The following is a 20,824-nucleotide window of genomic DNA, read 5'->3' as shown; positions in this document are numbered from 1 at the left end:
GGAAAAGGTGGCTGGACAGCAACCTCTTCCTCAGCCATCTCCAGGGATTTATATTGTATGCTGTATGAAAAAGTACTTCCCTTTTTATATGCACACTTCCCATCTTCATTTCTTCATATCTGTACAAGTAGCTGGGCACAGAGGACCCTCCATATGCCTGCATTTCTCCTGGAAGGAAGACTCAGAAAGCTCATAATACGCTTGGCCAGCCTGCAGCAAGGGTCAATGGGAGAAAAGGTAAAATTCACAGGTCAGAGTCCTCATAGCCAGTAGCCCCAATTCACTTATGCCTTCTGAATGCTATGCTGATACTGAAACACAGGTGCTTTACGTGAGCCACACTTAAGAAACATAAGTGATCTCTCTCCACTTGAGGATCAAATTCCTACAGATGAAACATCCAATCTTCCAGCCAGCATTTCAGCATTACTTTTAAAATGTACTTCCAGTTCATAATAGTAAATGGAATATGCTTTCAAAATTGAGGCATCTGAGTAAAAGAAATGCTCATATCTCAAATACATCAAGTAGCTGGGCCTTGTAAGATGGAAGTAATACTGTAGGCAGCATGGAAAAAGCTATGAATGTTTCTGTATCTTAGTATACTCTGAACCTTAGTCAAGAAAATGCAGTGCTTCTCCCAGAAAATGTATCATTAAGACCTGAAAAGATCTGTCTATCCTTATACAGGGTTTTCTTAATTTAATTTTAATTTTTACCAAGATCAATTATATATGCATTTTGTTTGTATTAACACAGTTCAAAATGTAGCAAGTATATTAATGAGAGGATGGAAGAAAGAGTTTTTCAGAGGAAAAAAAACACAGGAAGTTGGAACAGACCCAGTGAAAGGTTAAAGGTTTGATGTGAGGAATTTGTACTGTTTATACACACATGTATTCTTTTGGCTAGGGTGGTGCACCTAAATGGTGTTCTTGCTTCCTCTCACTGCTCAAGGCCTAACAACAAAACACAATTAGAGGTAAAAATCATTTTCTGGTTTGTTTCTTATCTCTGACAAGTCTCTGAAGTTCTGGGGCTAAAATACATTTCACACGCTTTGCAATCAATCTAGACTGGCTGCAGAATTAGGTCCATTCAAATGTCATTTCATTACAGGAAACAAACTGTTCTGATACAGATGCCATACTCAAGAAATAGCCATGCAGCCTGGGACTCTTAACAGGGAAAAACCTGGAATTTAGGCATCAGCTCTTCACAGAGCAGATTCTTCCTGTGGCAGAGAACTTGGACACATTTTCTGCCCACACATAGCTGTTCTTCATGGCTCCTGTGACCTGAGGGATAGAGGGGTCACACACAACACCTGCAAAGGACAGCTCATGTTGTATATCCCTCTTTGCATTTACATACCACTTGCTACACTTCCAGATGGGAAGAGATTGATTGCTAGTGCATAGTCATCTTTATAAAGGAAACAACACCTGCTGCAGTCTCCCAAGTTGCTGGCTCACACAGCTGACACCAGCATTTCATTAGCACCGTCAGAATTACAATGAGTGACAGCCAGAAAATCCTTGAGTACTTCAGCAGGGTTGCAGTAGAGCTCTGATTAATATTTAAGCACCAATGTTTGCAGAAGCAGCATTTTATTTGCTTTGGAAATGCTTCTCATTGCAGTGTGGTCTGGTATTCATAAGGGAAAATAGAGCTGTGTGACATTCATGAAGAATCCTGTGCTGTCTTTTATTGTTAGAGAGATTTTTCACAACCATATGAATGTATCTCAGCAACTCACACTGTAATTGAACTAGCACTGCTGAATTAAGACAGTTTTCCATTTTCAATGCCTGGCTGCTGAACCAATTTACTCCAGGACTTATCTCTCAATGGAATACTATGAAAATAGAAAAATTTCAGCTTGAAGCTATTAGCTGCTAGGGCTGGAACAGCAGGAGATTGTGCTCCATGATTTCCCTCTGTCTCAGTCTCATTGTCACAAACCACACCTACTTCGGGGAAAAAAAATTGCTCCTAAAGTTTTGATTTATACTTTGTCTGCAGCAAAGAAATTAAAAACTGAGGTGCAGGTAGGGTAAGGTACTGAAAGCAGTGTCATTTCATTGGTTTGGATAGGAGCTCCTGGAATTTGAACAAGCTGAAGTGAACCTTTCCCAAAATGGTAAATGGTCTGAGTTCAAATGTGGAAAATTATAGACATGAAGTATTTGGTCTGAAAGAAAAATTAATTAGCTGCTGAGGGCAAGCTGGAGCACAGCTTAGAACTAGCAGGACTCTTCCTCAATGGCACTTATACCATAAATTTCTCATGCTATTGACTGCTTTGCAAACCTTGGGAAACTTTCTTAGTGAGCTGAAGGAGTTACAGAAATGGATTTCAAAGAAGAATCAAAATGATAGATTTTCACCATCATTGCCAAGATTGCTGTACTTGTAGACACTGTCAAGGCAGCAAAAATGCAGTGAAATCTAATGGAGAAATCCTGTTTCTGAGTCAAGTCTATGTCAGGTGATATATGTGTAAATCTAAGAAAGAATCACCTTAGGAGTGCTGCAAGCTTGTGTATTTCTTTTGTAAATGGGAAGGACTTCATTCAGTGACTCCAGCCAAACTGTAAAGGGCTAACATATTAAACTGCAATTACTTCTGATAAGTGATATTTTTTAAATAAAAACCCGGAGATGTTATTCCTGATTCAGAGCCATATGGATCCTCCTTCAAAGATAATGGAATGACCTGAGCATGCCCTGACTGGGAATAGCCTTGGTGTAAAACCAGACATGGAGTCATAGAATGCTTTGAGTTAAAAATCATCTAGCTCCAACCCCGTGCTGTGGTCAGGGCTGCCACCACCAGCTCAGGCTGCCCAGGGCCCCATCTAAACCTGGCCTTGAGCATCTCCAGGGATGGGGCACCACAGCTTCTCTGGGCAGCTGTGCCACTGCCTCAGTGCCCTCTGACTGAAGAACATCTATTCTGCATCTCACCTCTTTTAGTTTAAAATCATTCTCCCTTGTCCTATCACTATCACACTGGATAAAAAGTCTGTCTTCCTCCTGAGTATAAGCTCCTTTTAAGTTTTGGAAAGCCACTTACATCATATGAATCTAGGGCTGGAAGTCTGCAAGGCAGCTCTGCAAAAGTTTGAAAAATGAACCTCTTTAATCAAGAGGTTGATTTTCTTATGATGGTTTTTATCTGTTTTAATTTCTTGCCAATGGAATATCTGTCTGCCACATGAGTTTTCAAAGTACTCTCGCAATGCTTACCTTCCCAAACCTGAAGGTGATTGCACGTATCTTAAAGTACCACACATTACTGCTAAAACGGTAGCTGAAATTATATAATTCAAACCATTCTGAACATACTATTATTTATCTTGAAACTATCACTGGAGCACAGGAGAGGATGTTTCTACTGAGTCACAAATGGCAAAACACAAAGTTTTTATCATAAAAAGACTTAAATGTCTACCAGTGAGTACAAATCAGTATGCTATGGATCAGCTTTGATGGAAATATAAAGTAGTGAGTTTTGTGCTGAGAAACATTCCATGAATGAGTCCAACTTAGTCATTTCATTTGATAAAGGAGATGTCAGCCTGTAATTCATAAGGCACTTCAGTTCCGTGAGCATTAAAACATGAGCCAGATTAAAAGATTGTATATATTAAGGTCCTGGTCTCTTAGTCATGCAAAATAAAATATTTTGCCTTTGTCAAGGAAAAGCTTTGCCTCAAAGCCTTCAAGATTGGATTGTAAGGGGGAAATATTACTTTTTCCCCAGGCAGTAAAAACCTGGCACTCAGTGAACCAATAACTTTCTGAAATATGAATATGACAGGATTTCTGAGCAAGACATAAGTCAAGCAGTTTTGGGTATGCATCTACACACCGAATGGAGTCTGGAACAGCTACTCTCCACAGACTATTCCGTTCTAATTAGAAAACTGTACTTTGCCTAGGTGCCTTTCCAGCCTTTGTTTTAGAAGGTAACTCATAAGGTACATTCACATGAATAATAGTGTGGAGCTGCTGCTTCCATAGATGCTTGACGTGTGATCACTTGTAACTACAAGATTCTGCTGTGCAGAATGGATTTGCCTGAATGTAGGTGGCTTACACACCAAAGTATCACTCAGCTGCCCAAGCTGGCATGGGCTTAAATCTCTCCAGTAGTAGCTGTGGTGTGCCCTGCTGGCAGTCTATTGAGGGGCCAAACTACCAAATCTGGTCAGAGCATGTGAGCAGAAATGTGTTTGCCTTTATCCATACAGCAGTTTGGAAGAAGCCACTTAAAGAAAAGCAGGGGTACTGCTCCTTGGGCTCAGGAGCCCAAGTATAAAAGCCTGTGCAAAATTACAGACTTAACGATTTATGGATTACATAAATTGGCTGTGTATACTAGTAAAAGTGTTTTTAATATTTCTTAAAAAAACAAAACTAGCTAAGAGTGTTACCTATATACAGGTCAGCGAGGGATCATTTACAAAATTTTAGATTATGGAAAGCATTTCTTGCTCTACTAGCTGCAGCAATCTGCAGAGACTGATGCTTGACTGGGAGGCACCTTCTGCACATTCAGTTCAGAAAACAACTCAGTGGCAAGTACAGTTCCACCTGTTAGAAAATGTATTTCTACTTGTCTCTTTAAGACAAATACCTAACCAAAGCACACTTTAAACTCTAGATTGGAGGAGGTGAGAAGCAAATAACCAAGACAGAAATCCTCATTTAGACAATAGGATGATAAAAGACAGTCTGTTCACCCAGGGCTTTCTGAGTAACTCCTTTGAAGTATCCCAATCTCTGGGAGGGAGAATATGGGACTTCCAGGTGAGTTTGAAATAACACTGAAAAATAAACCCATCAGGCAGCCATCTTCACCCAAGCTGTCCTGCAAGGCTGAAGACAATTTCTATGAAGATCTATTTCTATGAGGACCAGCATTTCAGGTAATAACATATATTAAAATTAGAACATAGGAGAAAGATATGAGGAAATCTGCTGTATGATTTGGTTCTGTGTCTCTTCATTCAGATGTTGGAGGCAGTCAGAGCAGTCAAGATGACAGTGAAGAGCGGTTGTGACTCTGTTCATGACAAAGGGGTTGAAACAAGATAATCTTTGAGGTCTTTTTCAACCCAAGCCATTCTATGATTCTATGATTCTCTGAATGAGATCACAGAGTACCAGCCTCAAGTGTATCGTAATCTTACTGGGGAAAGTAAAATCTGGGCTTGATGAAGAACAAGTTTCAGGCTTAGCTAGAATGCAGTTGACGTCCTTTCATCACCAATTTCAAAAATATCTGTGAAAAATGACCTCCTATTCTCCAGGAGAGTGCTTCCCAAAGCCATACACGGGACAATTTCTACACTAAAGGATTTTCCCTTATACTCCCCAGTGTAGTCTACTCCAGATAATTACATTTGTACTGAAATTAAGTGCTAGTGAGGAAAATACCATCTGCTATAAAAAGCCTCTGGCATCACTGTATTATTTTTAAAACTTTTTTTGTCCATAATTTACCTATGAAATACCAAGATTCTATTGTGATCTGTTTTTCTCCACATCTTTTCCAAAAACTACTGTTTCACAGTAGTTCACACTACAATAGCTGGATATAAACTGAGTCAATTCCCCACACACATATTTTTTTCCCCTTTAAGAGAAATTGTGGTATAGAGATGTGCTTGTGTTGTACAGAATGTGACTCATGCCAGAATTGACAAAACATGCAGTAATCAGAAGACAGTGGTGCCTGAAGGTCAACATCCAAGGCCAAGAAGTTTAGAATTCAGGTGATAGCAAACACATGAGCCATGAAAAAGCCCACACTGAGTTAAGCACTTTTTAACATGCCGTGCATGACTGCATGACAGGAATTATGGCATTACGTTCAAATCCTGTGATAGCATCCGCATCTGAAACCAAAATCCTACATTTAAATGATAAGACAGCAACAGAAGTTATAGAACTGCACAACAAAACAGAGTCCACAATCTCAGGACTGAACTATGAGCTTATGCAAGAGAGTTCTGAATGCTAAAGCATCTATCATTTTTATATCCTATAGTCATGACTCAGAGAGAAGATACCATATCTGAGTAAATAATACAAAAGGATATTGATTCCTGAATTCTTTGTGATTAAAAAGAGAGAGCCCAATAGATTGAGGCTCATGGAGCTTAAGGTCACAAAAAAGCAGTGATTAATCAACTCAAGATTGGCCTCTGTATTTAAAAACAATTAACACTCACCCAGTCTTCTCCTGGAGCCAGTATCCTGCACTTGTTCAAGTTTACTCTCCAAAGAGGTAACACAAACATCAGGAGGATTGGAAAAAATCCGTGTTTCTTTTTTGGTTTGTTTGTTTGTTGTTTTTATACTGTTACACGGAGCTCCTGGTTCAAAATCTGTGCTTTATTTGATGTTTCTTTTGGTGTAATTTTAGCTTCCAGCTACATATTGTCTTGCACTTGTCCAGACCTTTCTCTCTGATCAAGACACTTTTCATATCAAACTACTGACAGCTGAACGGCCATCCCTCACATAGCTTGTATCTCACGGTGCTGTTGCCACTGCTGAAATGTACCACCTGCAGACTCACTGTGCTCACATCCACTCTTTGCTGTCCACGAACATTCATTAAGTGTCAATGAATGTCAGTGGGTGCCTTTTGTCCCAGATGGAGGAATTCAGTGACATAAATCTGCTTCATACACACTTCCACATCAGACAATGTTTGGTCAGACTGCTCCTCTGATACCGGCTGTCACAGAGCAACAAAATGTAATGGAACATTGGTGGGAAAGTTCAATCCCTATTGCTATACCCTAATGCCCACCTCTAACTTCCTGGTCCAACACAATCAAGTAGGAGGCATTACATACACAGCAGACATAACTTACAGGATGTACCTTTCAATGTCCAATTCTTACCACATTGTATGCAGACACCAGATAGGTATTTGAACAATAGTTTTACCAGAGAAAGCAAATACATTTTTACAAACTTCCCAGAATATTGGCAATCTGCATGGACTTCAAGGCCTTGTTTGCAATACAAGTCCTGCAGTACTGATAAGCTTTCTACAAAGCTTTCAGAGAGTACTAAGAGGTTTGTTCCAAAAGTACATCTTTCCTATTCAATGGACCTATTAAAATGTCAGCAATTTCTGGGCCGGTTCAGCCCGATTCTATGACTATTTGGGGCAGAAAACTCACACCCTGGGAGAGAGGGAAGGGGTATGAGGAAAATGGCAGGGAGATGGACCTGAAACAAAACAGTGGCAACAAGCTGAGAGGGAAAACTAATTTACTAAGCATGATAGCGGAATTTCCCCTTTCTTCTTTCAAGGTCAGTCTAGCACAATGAGTAACGTATTTTGCAAGAGCACCAAAGTCTATAGAGGTAGGGGCATATAGCAATGTCAAAGAACGTCTGAGGATGTACACAGGACCTTTACCACCAGTTCCACTGCACCTGAGAAACGCCCCGACAAGGTTAATGAAGAACTTGGGCTATGGTAAAGGCTGTAAGTATAACCCCATGTACAAGGAACCTGTGCCAGAAGAGCTGAAGAGAACGGACTTCTTTAAGGAATGAAAAACGTGACAGCCCTGCTCTGCATACTTCTTGTTTTTATGATGCATACATTTGTACTGGGATGAAGATTTCCCTGCTGATTGCAGCCCAGTATTTCTGGAGCTGAGAGTACGAAGGCATTCGGCTCTTGAAATATTCTTGGTTTTTCTGCTGTCATTCCAAAGGAGCAGTCAGGCAATATGGAAATACAAAAATAACCTTAGCAATGTAGTTCTGTCACCCACTGGTTCAAGGGAATTGGAGAAAAAAAAAGTGTTCTCCACTTTGACTCTTGTATCTTGTCTCTTCCTTATCTTGAGAGAAGGAATATGATCATGCTTCTTTTTGAAACTGGAATCCAATTCAAAATTTTAGAATGTTTATTTTCAGAAAAATAAGAGATTGTGTTCTCCCCTCCCCTGGTTAAATACGGTAAACAAGATATAATTACAGTGTAATTCTTCCTGGTATGATGTTTCAGAGAAATTTTCTCCAACAACATTTATTCAAATAATAAACTTGTTAAAATCAGTGCCTTTACATTTGTTTGAACACTTGCAATAGCAGTGTGGTTTTGAAAGTCTGAAGGTCCTTTGACTTTGTCAAGTCTACTTTCTACTGAAAATGTAAATTATTTCTAGAATTATGGTAATCATTAAAATTGCTGAATTGGTTGATTTTGAAGTTACATCAGTTACAATGGTTGGTGTAACATTTTGGTAAATGCTTTTGGAAAGCAGATTCCTAGTACGAAAGCATCCTCTGGTATTTTGAGTTGTATTTTAGCATGATCTTTGGATTGAAAAGCTGAGCCACACAAATTGAATGCCTGCTCTTAAAATAGGGAATTTCGCTTTGTCCTCCTACTGAAAACATACGAGGGAGTGTCACACCTATGTGGCAGTCTGGCTCCTCTCTGAGGCTGGGGACAAGCCCTGCTCCTCACAGCAAGCCCCACTCCCCTCCAAACTCAGCACCAAGCCGAGCAACTCCTATGCAGTTGGGATAGGGACAGTACATCCCAGGGTTGAGGATGTGCAAGATGATCAAGGGCAGGTCTCCCCTGCACTGGGGAGCCTATTGCTGGGCCCAGAGCTCCAGCCGTGGGCTCCTTAGAGCTGAGCAGAGGAGCAGGATCACCGCCCTTTGCACGCTGGCAGCAGGCTGGCACCTTGTGCAGCCCAGCACGGCACTCACCTTTGTGGGCAGCGCTCCTTGCCGGTTCAGCCGAGGGTCCGGCAGGACTCCTGGGTCCTGTCCAGCTGGGTGGCCCCGGCTGCGGTGTGGCCAGGAGGTGTTCCACTCCAGGTGCAGGAATTTGCACTTCCCCCCGCTAGTTTAAATGGTGGGATTATTGGAGTAATGTCTGCTCCAACTCCCAACCTATTGGGGCCCTCACATGTTTTGTTAGCACTGCCATGAGTGCCGATTCATGGTGGTGGAAATAAAGTTGCATTTCTATGCCCTCCCCAGGGACCGGAATATGGAGGAAACATCATGGGTAGGGACAGCAATGCCAATAGCCTTGTCAATAACACAGAGACTTTTTCTTCTTCGTTGTAATAGATGTTTATTTTGTCTGCAAGCAGCAGGCCGAGAGGTAGATGTCGTCCTCCCAGCCTGCCGGAGCCGTGCTCTGACGGCAGTGCGGTGCTGGCCTAGCGCCGCCGCCGGGGCCGCCTCTTGCAGGGCAGGGGCAAGTCCTGGCGGCTGCTGCTGGCCTTCCTCTTCAGGGGGCGCCGGGGCCCCCCACACGAGCGGTCCCTGCCCTGGGCAGAGGGACCTGCTGCCGCCACCTGCCCTGGCTCCTCCTGCAACTCTTCCACTGAGGGCGCGGTGGCGGTGCTGAGGTGCTCGGATCCCCCAGTAGAGCTGCCAGGCAGCTCCTCAGTGCTGGGCCCTGCAGGGCTGGTGGAACGGCCTGGGCCCGAGGTGGGAGGCTCCTGATGGGAGGCGCTGGTGATGGCGTTGGCTGCAGGGCTGTCCTCCCATCCTCCAGCAGCATGGCTGTTGCGGTGGTCCAGCTCATGGTGGATCATGGGGCCGTACAGGGCTGCAGCGGTGCTGATGAGCCTTCTCACGAAGGACACCGCATCGCCATCGGTGATCGGCTGCAGCTCCCGCACCAAGGCCTCCTCGTCCAGTCCATGCTCACACAGGAAGTTCATGGTGGTCCACTGTCCCACACAGACTTCCCACCAGTCATTGCTGGACTCCTGCTGGATCTCCTCTTGCAGCCACTGGAGCAGGGGTTCGAGGTCTTCCTGATGTTCCCTGAAAAATGCAGCCCAGACCTCGGCTGGGAAGCTGTGCTCGGGTGGGATGAGCACCGGCTCTGCAGGCCCCTGCTCGTCCTGCAGGCCTTGATCTGAGTGTGCTGCGGGCTGCGGGACAGCACACTCAAGGTAATCACCATCCGACCTCACCGAGTATCGGATGGTGGATATTTCGTGCCCGCATACGGCACAACTCGGCCTCTTCTTCGCCCACCAGATGGCACAGCCGTAGCACAACTGGTGTTGGCAGGGGGTCACGTAGGTGACATCTTCCCGAATTTGCCCGCAGATGGGGCAGATCCAGTCGGATGCCACGTCCATGGCCCCGGGCTGTGCGGTGGGCAGGGGAGAGCTGAGGTCGGGAAGCTGCTCCCCTCACTGGTGCTGCAGCAAGCAGAAGGTGTTACAAACTGCGAAAGAGAGAGAGAGCTCACGGTCACTCGCTGCCCTCAGTCCCTCAGCAGCAAACCCTCCCGGTCCCTGTTCCCCACCAGCTGCTGCAGGGGCCATGATGTCCTGCACCACTCACCTCTGCCGCTACAAGTGCACCCTGTGCAGCCCCAGCTGCCCGAGGTGGGCAGGGCTGGGGGAAACGCTGCTGGTACTGTGGGATGGGCACCAAGAACTGGTGCCAGCAGCCCCACAGCTCAATGCAACCAACTCGCTCAGTGCTCCAAGTCTCGCAGGTATGCTCAACTGGAGTCCAGGCACGAGTGCACGCTGGCCTCTGCCAGAGCCTGAATCTCTACAGGGAGGGCTAGCGAGGTCACAGTCATCACCATTGCTGACATCACAACCCCTTGGTTGGTGACCTCACCGTCCATCACTTCATGTGTTGGGGCCCCAGCCTGGGCCTCCATCGCCCTCCGTCATTCTATGATTTTCCTTTGTAATGGTGATAACTTGGGGAAATAAAAATTGCACGTTTCTACTGCACGTGTAACTTGTAGCCAACTTGTGGTTAGTTGGTGCCACAAGATGCCATGACAAAGCTGGACAGGTTCAATATGCAGCAATGGATGTCATTGCAGCTGGCCTGAGGACCAGCTCCACACAATTGCTGTCTGCCTGCACTGTATGGACAATGTACTACATTCCCTGTTTGCAGAGTGGATACTGTGGCCTGCTGCTAGTTCACAGCTGGGTACAGTGGAAACAAAACTGATGGCAGCATGGCATGGTACATGCCAAGCTGTCCCAGTTCTCTAGGCCTATGGGGCAGTGTTTGTCTAATGCCACCTCCATGCTTCCAAGAGCTGTGGTGGGCATGGGGGAGCGGGAGATGACGATGTGCTCCCCAGCTGAGATGTTGTGGCAGCAGGTGTCACGCTGGAAGAAGAAAAGAGACCCCAAGGGCATGGGCCAGCCTGGGGAGGGTCCCTCAAGAATCAACCCCCAGCTGCCAGCGTGAGGCATTGCCACACTGCCTACCTGCGCTGCTGCACGCGCCTCTCCGCGATGTCCCGGCTGCCTGCTGCCAGCAGGGTCGGGGTACGGCACAAATGGCTCTGAGACGGCGTCTGAGAGCTGCGCTAGCAGCACCCAGAGCACGTTCCAGCTCCAAAGCTCGCCCTGTCCACACTCCAGTCCTCGCACACACGCTCGGTAGGAGGCCAGGCACGAACTGCCGGGCCGGGCTGCCGCGCCCGCGTTAAAGCAACATGGGCCAGGCAGTCACAGTGCATCGCGCGGAGACGTCACAAACCATGGCTTGGCCGTGTCGCCAGTCCTCACCTTCACTGGGTGACATCACCGCCCGTCCCACAGCGATGTCGCCATCCATTGCTTGGTCATCACCGTGTGCCGGCCTCATCTGCTGCACATGTGCCAGCAGCACTCCAAAAAATTTTGCTCATATTTGTTGCTAGTTTTTTCTGTCTCAGTAACAACATAAACTGTACTTGCTGTACACTGATACTGCACACTTGTACTGCTCACTGGTGTGGAAAATCACATTCTTCTTTTCGTTCATTCTTTTCGTTTTTACTTTTATCATTTCAAATGCTGCCCTGAGTGTGGTATCTCAAATTTAAGTCAGATGATAAACTAGATGGTACGTGGATGTATTTGAAGTTAGGTAATGCAGTAGGCATGCAGCTCTGTGAAATGAAGGATTTCTTGTTTCCTGCTAACAAGCCAAGATGCCATGCAGTTTAACTTGTGAGTGTCTATATTAGAAGTACTGAGAGGTTTTGAATTGGCTGGTTTGCAAATCAGTGTTTAACATGGGCTTCCTTTTGATCTTACGTTGAACAACGTTGGAAAATTGTTCCCTTTTTGGAACATCCATCTAATTTCCTTGTTGAAAAGAGAGTTGCTGGGATAGAGTCCTTCTTCAGAGACAACACTGTAAGGCAAAGAACCATGCGTATGGTAGTGTGTAGGTCGCTCCAAAAATAATGCCTCCTACTTATTTCCATGAAAACTGCCACAGATACAAAAAGCACAAGAACATTATTTAATAGAGCAAATTCTCAGCTATAAAACACTATTTCACCATTCACTAACCAGTACTTCACCCACAAGTATTATCTAAATTTCACTACTGCCATAGAAAAAAACCTCTCCTGATTCCTTCATGTAGTCTCTCTGTCTTTGCCTGCTTTGAGATCCAGTTTTCTGAACTCCAATGGATTTTAGGAGACTAGAACTCCACTCTGCTGAAGCCAGTATATTGCACTTTTCAAATTAAACAGTTCTTAATATCTTCAGAAATCTATCTTAAGTAACTATTCCAGAAAATTCTTGTCCATGTTAACCATGCACACCTTTTGCTTCTTCATAATGTGTCTGCCACACCATAAGAAACAGCTGCAGTGGCTCTGCATGAGCAGCTTTCCCCCAGGCAGGTGAGTCCCCTGCTAGATGAGCAGTGTTGGTGATAGAAAAGAGTGGCCCCCATAAACTTACAGGTAACAAACTTGTGCTAATGAACTCCCCTGCGTGCTAGGAAGGATATGATCTCACTCCTGAGGACAGCTTTCTTCTCAAGCTCATATTTAAAATCCTTTTCTTCTGAACTTTTAAAAAAGCCATTTTTACAATATGAGCTAGGGTATTTTGAATTACTATAGTAACCACTGTAAGTACTAAAGCACATGATACCCTCTACTATTATAAAGATTGAAACCCATTATGTCTCAAAATGACGTTTTAACCCACATGGTATTGTTTTCCTGTTCTGTAAATGGGAACATTGACATCATCAGTAGCCAGTGAGCTTGATTGAGACCTTGATGAATGTAGAATATGACTGAAGCGAAAAGAAAACTGAGAAAATCTGTTAAAACAGATAGCACATCCAGGCAATATCACCACATTAATCTAAGGATGAGAAATTGATATTTGGATGACCTTAGGTTATTCCCACTTGATGCGAGTCAAAAGCAGTCACCTATATGGTTTAGAATAAACAAATAATTTAGATAAGGAGTTAACTTCCTTGTTAACATCAATGATCTGAATGACACACAGGCTAGAACCTCTGAAAACAGCAAAACTAATGTGGCAGGATTCTCACAGTTTGTTTCCTGTGTCCAGCCTGGCTGGAGATACCTGAGCAAGGATGTTCCTAGTGATACTCTGCTTCAACACTTCCAATATTGCTGAAGCAAGCAAAACTGATACAATATATTTGAAAAGTTAAACTCACTTTGACCATCAGAATAGAGAAAATCATGCTTCTGGATTATCTGTGAATGTGGCTGAACAAATTCAGCCCCCTTTTTTCATACCTGAAGACCACCTCTATTCTGTGGAAACTGTGATGAACTGTGCTTCCCATGAACCTGAAAACTGAAACTGGTGCCTCCCATGAAACAAGGGGAGCAAAGACATAACATCAGCAGGAAGAGAAGCAGCTGATCACCTTCAAAACGAAAGCTCTTTGCCATTTTCTACTGAATTTGCTAAGCAGGACTAAGCAATTCAGATATAGGAGCTCATTTATAATGTCATCTCCAGGACTGTCTCAAACAAACAGTGCAAAGCAAAAGCACTTTTCTGTTCAATGGATCATGTTGTGGGTTTTGAATATGGAATGCGAATGAGCTTGTTGCTCGGGAAGAACAACAGGCAGTAGCCTGAAGTGTCCACAAATGGAGAAGTAGGGATGAAAAATGAGGTTGTTTGTGAGGCCGGTGAACGGAGGATAAATGGCCAGCAGGATAAAAACAAAGGAAAGTGAGAGATCACTTGGCAAAGACGTGGCGTTATTTTCAGCAAAAAGCCAAGATGAAAATCTGAAGAGCAATCTACTATCTCTGCTTCCCTGACAATCACAAACTAGGTGGGCTTAAATGACCAAGTTGCAGAAAGCTGCATCCAGGCCAATACTGCTGTGGGGGGGGGAGGGGGTAAGGGGGTTGCGTCTCCCCACCTTTTTGGCCATCCAAGGTGAAGCCCCAAAGGGCAGGCATCTCAAGGGCTTGGAGGCTCAGCAGTTTCTGCAAATAAGATCCATTCAATGGTCCCAGTCAGAGCACCAGAACAATGAGGCTTTGTTGCTACTGACAGACAGAAACAATCAGTCAGGGATAGAGGAACAAACACGAACAAAGCAAACCTCTCACTTGCACAGAGGAAGCTATTTTTAGATGCAGAATTCAACATCATTAGCATGCAGTCAGATTTCCGTAGAGGAGTGCATGAACCGAAGTTTGCACTCAAGTAGTTACTGTGACCTTGGAGGACTTTCTTCCTGAACTTCACTGAGAGCAAAAGTGGACCCCAAAGGCTAATTCTGTGATCTGAATTCTTCAGGCTCACAGAGCAGCTACACGGACTTGGCCTGCAAAGCACAGTGCTACTGGAGGTGAGAAATGATATCAGCATCTGGGCCCAGAGGATTTTATGAATCTGCCCAACTCTGAAAGAACCAAAAATAGAAAGATTTTCTGAGCTCTGACCATACAAATGATCCTCGTAAAGCTGTCAGTGCAGAAGACTGACAGACAGTGCCTGAAAGGTCATAAAATCAATAAACAGAAAGTCAGCTCACGGAAAAGCTAATAGGAGAGTAACTGCCCTTTGGCTCAAAGCAGGAGAAAAAGGTACACATCCCTGATGGTTTTGAGGTGGCAGCTTCTTTGTTGCTTCTAAAGGCCAGAGAGGTGTCTTTGTTTTCCAACATTCCACTTGGTTTTGCAATCAGCCCAATCTGCAGACACTGTAATAAAAACATTTCTTAAATCCAGAGGGAAACATTACCTTTCCCTGATGAGTATGGAATGAGAAAGTTGTTATCTGATCCTCCAGCATTCTGCATGGGCTGTTAGCAGAGCTCCTCTGTGCAAATTACACAAGGAGCAAACCTCAGGTACCTGCTCCCCAGGTGGAACCACAAAGACTGCAAGCAAAGCCCAAATAAGCTCTTTTTCCCAGCAGCATTTTGAAGAAACCCAAGGGATCTGGACCATTTTACACACTGACCAAAATGCCATGGTTGGAGTTATCCTGGAAATGACATGTTTTCTTCTCCTGCGTAAGGTGACAACTATAAGAGAAAAATGAACTGTGGCATTGCAAGTGAGGAAAAAGAAGTGAAAGATGCACAGAGGGGAAAATGAAAGGAATGACACATAGCTTGTTATTATTCTGTGAGAAACCACACACAGATGGGTAATGCAAGGGGTGTTTGCTCCAGTGCCCTTTTTTGCTAGAGCCTCTTTGACTTCAAGCCATCCTGATTTCTTGCATCCAGTAAAACTCCAGTGCATCGTCTCCCACAGGCCACTCTGTGTATTTTCAGGATGCAGCTCCGAGTTATGCAAGTTACCTGAGCATACAAATTATTCCTCTGCAGCGTTCCCACTGTCCTTGAAGGGATATGGACTCGTAAGTGTGAAAATGTGGTGCTCTGGCAGCAGCTGTACTTCAGAGAAGCTTGAGAGGAAAAAAATATCCAAGAGTGCTGAAGCAAAAAAAGAAAGGTCATGTTAATCAACAGAACAACCTGCCATGGGCAAGAGACTCAGCTACATTCTGCTGCCAGGGAAAACTCTCAGAGATGCTCTGCTATTTGGGTGTTGAGCTCAATAGCATCCACTTGTTCTTGCTTTCCTCAAATACTGAATCAAAGGAAGAGCAGCAGAAGTAAACATCTTAAGAATGCAGTTGCAAAGAATGAATTTTTTATTTTGAATTTGAAAATCAATCAGTAAAAAGAAATCAATGATCTCCACTGATCCAGTTCATCATACTTTTGGCTTTCACATACCTCTGAATAATTTCCTGATGTCTGCTGAGCAAAGAAGCACAGTTGAGGATACACTGGGGTGCTCACAGTCAGCTCGTGGTATGCTACAATCTGCAGCCGGTTGTTTTATGAATCAATCCTGCAAAGATTCAAACACACATATTACATCAGTACATAATATTGGTTTGCATACAACATTCACATTAAATTATTCAAAAGATGAAAGAGAATGGTGTTTTAAAATTAGAGGAATGGTACCAGATAATTGGAGTCATGTCATAGGAGAGTATTCCTGCTTGCATGCATGCTTGAAAGAGTTGAAAGAGAGAGAGTAAAACTGCAAAACTGAAAAGCTCCGTGTAGAGGTGAGTTCCACTGGAGAGTGAGAACTCCAACCTTATTATTACTTTAGATAATGGATTCTTGCAAGGTTTTCCCTACAAGCTTTTTATATCCTCATGAAAACAAATCCCATGTTTGTGAGGCAACTCAGGGAATGCCATGTGAAATTTTACAACATGCATAACACTAAACACACGCACATATATGTATAAACACATGCACATACATATGTATAAACACGTGCACATATATTTTATACATGTATATATAGACAGTTATAAAACAGGCTTCAGCTTGTGCTAAATGTTCTCAAGCTACACACATGGTTTGGGGAAACTTGTTGTTTCGCTTTGATTTTTTTTAATTTCATACAATATATTTTGAGAGAGAATTGCTGTTAACAAACTTCTCCATCATCCCTGCTGTCAGACTAAAACTATGCAGGCACACAAGAGGAACAATTCACTAAAACAGATACCTATGTTAGCAAAGGAAGGAACAAAACCATGCTTTGTCTGAATTTTATACTGTCCCTTGCTTTTGAACTTACTAACCATTCACAGTTTTGTGAAGTATTTAGAAGGTTGTTTTAATTACAGTAATATGCAGTTTTGATTGATACATCAATATGCAATTAAATTTTGTAGTGCTTTTCATATGAACCATATTCTAAAATGTCTTTCTGCATTAAATCCTACATAACAATATCTTAAACAAGTTTTAATTCACTTTGAATTCTGCCATGTACCCTCAAGTGATCAAGGTCAGAGCCTTCATCTAAAAATGAGATATGATCACATTTTTAAAGAGGTATTTTAGAACGGCTGCTGCACAAGACCTGAAAGAGTTGTAATCTGGAGGGCTGGTAGTTGGGTTTCTTTCTTCATTTTAGTCTTGCAGAAGTAGTCTGCTCTATAGCTACCAAAAAAAAAAAAAAAAAGAGCATTGCTTGGATTTATCAGGGATCATTGGAGCATCTAGTCTGACCCATCTTATTTCTCAGTTTCATCCAAACATCCTGATGCTACAGGTATGCATCACTCCTCCAAAATACAAATTATGGAGCTGCAGAAGGCAAGGAGGAGGTATCATCTCCCTCTGACAAATCTCCAGTGTCTCAGCCTGTTTGGCAGATGCGTGTTGGAGTCTCCAGTAGCTAAGCTTTCCTGCCCACTAAAAAAAAAACAAAAGAAAAAAACATTCAAAGAAAACTTTCTTGTCCCCAGATCTCTTGATGAGCATGGCCAGAGCACATGAGCAGGGCATGTTCAGGCATCATGCTCAGTGCCAGCAGAGAGCTCAGAGCTTCTCCATTCAGTAGTCTGCTTACAGGCACCTGAAAAATGCCCCATGTTTATCACTGAGGTGAAAAAACAGTGCTACTATTAGCTTCCCAACGGTATTTGAACACCTACACACACTGGTCATAGAATCATAGAGGTTGAAATAGACCTCTATAATTATCTAATCAAACATCCACCATTGCCCAGTAAACCATATTTTCACATAGGCAAAGAATTCAATATTTTGGGGTGCAAACTGTTAACTGGTAAAACACCTGCCCTATATCTGCTTTACTTCTTCCAAATTAGCTTCTTTCAGACACCTGGTACACCAAGCCCAGTGCTTCAGCGCTGCCTTCTTTTTCCCAGAGATGTTGCCAGGAAGATGCAGGGCCTGTGGAAGAGGAAACCTGTGGAAGAGCTGTGGAAGGAGGTGTAAACAAGAGCCACTTTTTCACAGTGCAGCAGCAAACCGATGCAGAGTCACAGAAGGGACAGACCTGCGGAGAAGCCTGGGGCAAAACTGGGCACTTGGAAGGGAGATCCTCCTTGGGGCCCAACATTGACATGGGCCCTTGGGAAGGACAAAACACAGAGAGCAGCCAATGGAGGGCCAGTAGGGGAGCTGTAAGATAGGACAGCACTGGGGGGCTTGACCAGGGGTAGGTTTCACCTGTGAGAGGATGCCCAGCCAAAGTTGCCATGATGGCAACCCAGGAACAGGAGAGGATTTTATCCAGCTGTGGTACCACCGTGCTGCTGCATGTCTCTGTAAGACAGCCTTGGGACTGTGCATCTGCCGTAACAACCCTGTAGCAAAACAAGTCTGTGTCATTTAATAGTACACAATTATTCTGACTTCAACAACACCTCTTTCAATACATCCATGGGCAGCCTGGCTTTGTTTCAGCCTACGCTTTGTTTACTCTGGCTCTTCCTGGAAAGGGAACTACTATCGAAGCAATTGTAAATTTGTTTTCTTGCCGAGGTACATTAGTACTTTATACCCAGATGAAGGTAATAATAACTTAAGTATAGCCTTAAGATTTAGCAGCTGAACTCCACCCAGGTGCTTTATTTTTACTGTGTTACACAGACCTTATCCATCCCTTGGTCTCTGCATAGGCAGCTCTTATCAACATTTGAAAACACAGAAAACAAACAGAACACACAAAAAAAAGAAAAAAAAAAACAAATATAATCAGAGACAACAATCTCATGGCGTAAGCAGAGGAAAATACTTAGTTTTAGATAAGCGCCTGGCCTAGTGTGTTAATCTGCTGTTCAGCAATACTTAGTCACGCTGAGAGCATTTTATTCGCCATTAGTCCTGGCGTTTCAAACACCACTGCTCACGCGGTGTCTCACTCTCTGAGAATGAAGGTGGCAGAACTGGGCCTTCATGATTTATCCACGCTCCACATAGGGCCGCCACAAAAACCTGCTCGAGTTGCATTGTTCCCATTACACAGGCATGACTGGGGCTGCTCAAAAGTGATGCATTAATGCAATTAATGTGCCCATCTGCACCTGTGGCCAATTAATTAGGCTGGGGACACTGGAAAGACGAACAGTAGCTTGAGAGCTGTTTGCACGCCACAGATAATCCTAGCAACCTTCTAACCAGGGCAGGAAGGAACAAAAACACCGGCTTGTTTGTTTAATCACTGGTGTTGATTGCACAGAACGTCCTAAGTCACAATTCTGTTTTTATTTATTTATTCCCCAGCACAGAGAGGATGACAGCTCATCAGCTGGCTCTGAAACCTGGAATTTAGAGACAAGTTTCTTGAGGTCTGGAGTTTCTGATCCATCCTGGACAAGACAGATCTAAAGATGGTCCTGAATCTTCAGATGCCTCAGCAGCAAAGCTCTGAATATGGCTGATTGAAGGCCCAAATTAATTAATAGGAGCTAACAGCCTTGATGTTCTGTGGTAACAGATAGCATCAAAGTGAAAATATTCAGTATCAGCCACGCTAATGTATTTATTCTACTCATACAATTTCCAGACCTGCCAGGGAACACAACCAACACCCTTCTACTCATTTTTCTAGGATTAATTTTGTAATCAGGTCCTGCCCTGCAGCCTTCTGACTGTTGTTCCTTAGCTCTCAAGCCCTGACAGCTAATAGAAGCATACAGAAAAAAAAATTAAGTGATAAGCTCAGATCAGGATAATGCTGGCAATAATCTAAGCTGACTAAATGCAGCTCAGGGTGTTTATTCACGTAACACTGACAGCAAAGCATATCAGCTAGTTGGTGTTATGCCTTGCAGTTATGACTTTACAAGCTCATTTGCAGCCACTCAGCTGACCTGTTTGCTTCACTCCCCCTTCTCTGGCACCATACAGACCCATACACTTCATCTTCAGATGGAGACTGCACAATCTTACATACCAATGAAACATCTCAGCCTTACTGCTCCTACCACAAGGTCAACTTGCAAGCATGCCCATTCAAAGGATTGGAGGAAACAGCCACAAAGGAAATAAACAGCAAGCTCTTTGCTGAGTAATTTGTTACACTGTCATCATCAACCCCAGCAAAAGAATAAGGTGAAACAACGAACAGCATCAAGGTTAGATAGGCTGGGCTCAGACATTAAATACACAAAGCAATATACTCATCTGGGTGAAGCTTAAAAATGCCATAGATAACAAACAGCAGGCAGCAAATCAGTGCCTCAGCTAGCAGGAGAAACTTCTGAGAAGCAGTCATTAATTTGGCTACAGTGATGAATTCCTCAATGGTGAAAGCAACAACCCACTTTCACAGCTTTACAGATTCATTGCTTACGAGGCCATGAGGAACTGCACAATAATTTAACCTGTCCTCCTGCATAAGACTTCAGCTATCAGCAATCTTTTATAATGCCTTCAGCTGGTGGTAAAGGGGTGGTTTAATGAGACATCTTTCACATATTTGAGTTCCTCCTCCCAGCTTCCCATGCAAGCACTGGGGAGAAGGCCCAGCAGCAAAATGATTCTAACTGGCCCCATTTTGCTCTCCTGTTGCTGGAGGTGTTCAAGAAACATGCAGATGTGGCACTAAGAGTTATGGTAGTGGACATGGTAGTGATAGATTGATGGTTGGACTAGATGATCTTAATGATCTTTTCCAACCTTAATGATCCTATGATTCTGTTGATCT

General features: G+C 43.6%; 1 protein-coding gene across 5 annotated transcripts; it reads right to left on the bottom strand.

The window, feature by feature from the left end:
• Positions 1-9,116: 9,116 nt before the first annotated feature.
• On the bottom strand, positions 9,117-19,226 carry LOC146544620 (uncharacterized). 5 transcript variants are annotated; one of them, XM_085220346.1, is made up of 6 exons: positions 17,225-19,226; positions 16,066-16,183; positions 15,625-15,759; positions 14,227-15,015; positions 11,583-12,195; positions 9,117-10,258 (listed from the first exon to the last, which is right to left on the bottom strand). In XM_085220346.1, the coding sequence occupies exon 6, from the start codon at positions 10,167-10,169 to the stop codon at positions 9,231-9,233; it is 939 nt and encodes a 312-aa protein (XP_085076472.1). In that variant the 5' UTR covers positions 10,170-10,258; positions 11,583-12,195; positions 14,227-15,015; positions 15,625-15,759; positions 16,066-16,183; positions 17,225-19,226; the 3' UTR covers positions 9,117-9,230. The 5 variants fall into 5 exon arrangements, with proteins under 5 accessions (XP_085076472.1, XP_085076471.1, XP_085076473.1 ...); XM_085220345.1 differs by lacking the exon at positions 14,227-15,015 and having other exon boundaries at positions 17,225-17,304; positions 17,945-19,226; XM_085220347.1 differs by lacking the exon at positions 14,227-15,015 and having other exon boundaries at positions 17,225-18,063; positions 18,343-19,226.
• Between the last annotated feature and the right edge of the window lie 1,598 nt (positions 19,227-20,824).

Source organism: Meleagris gallopavo, chromosome 3 (genome assembly GCF_905368555.1).
Source record: "Meleagris gallopavo chromosome 3, MGAL_WU_HG_1.1, whole genome shotgun sequence".
NCBI lineage: Eukaryota > Metazoa > Chordata > Aves > Galliformes > Phasianidae > Meleagris > Meleagris gallopavo.
The sequence above is the reverse complement of the archived record's forward strand: the minus strand, read 5'-3'. Positions and strand labels throughout refer to the sequence as shown.

Excerpts from the sequence above, each read along its gene's own strand:
- LOC146544620 (XM_085220346.1), bottom strand. The coding sequence starts at position 10,169 with ATGGACGTGGCATCCGACTGGATCTGCCCCATCTGCGGGCAAATTCGG.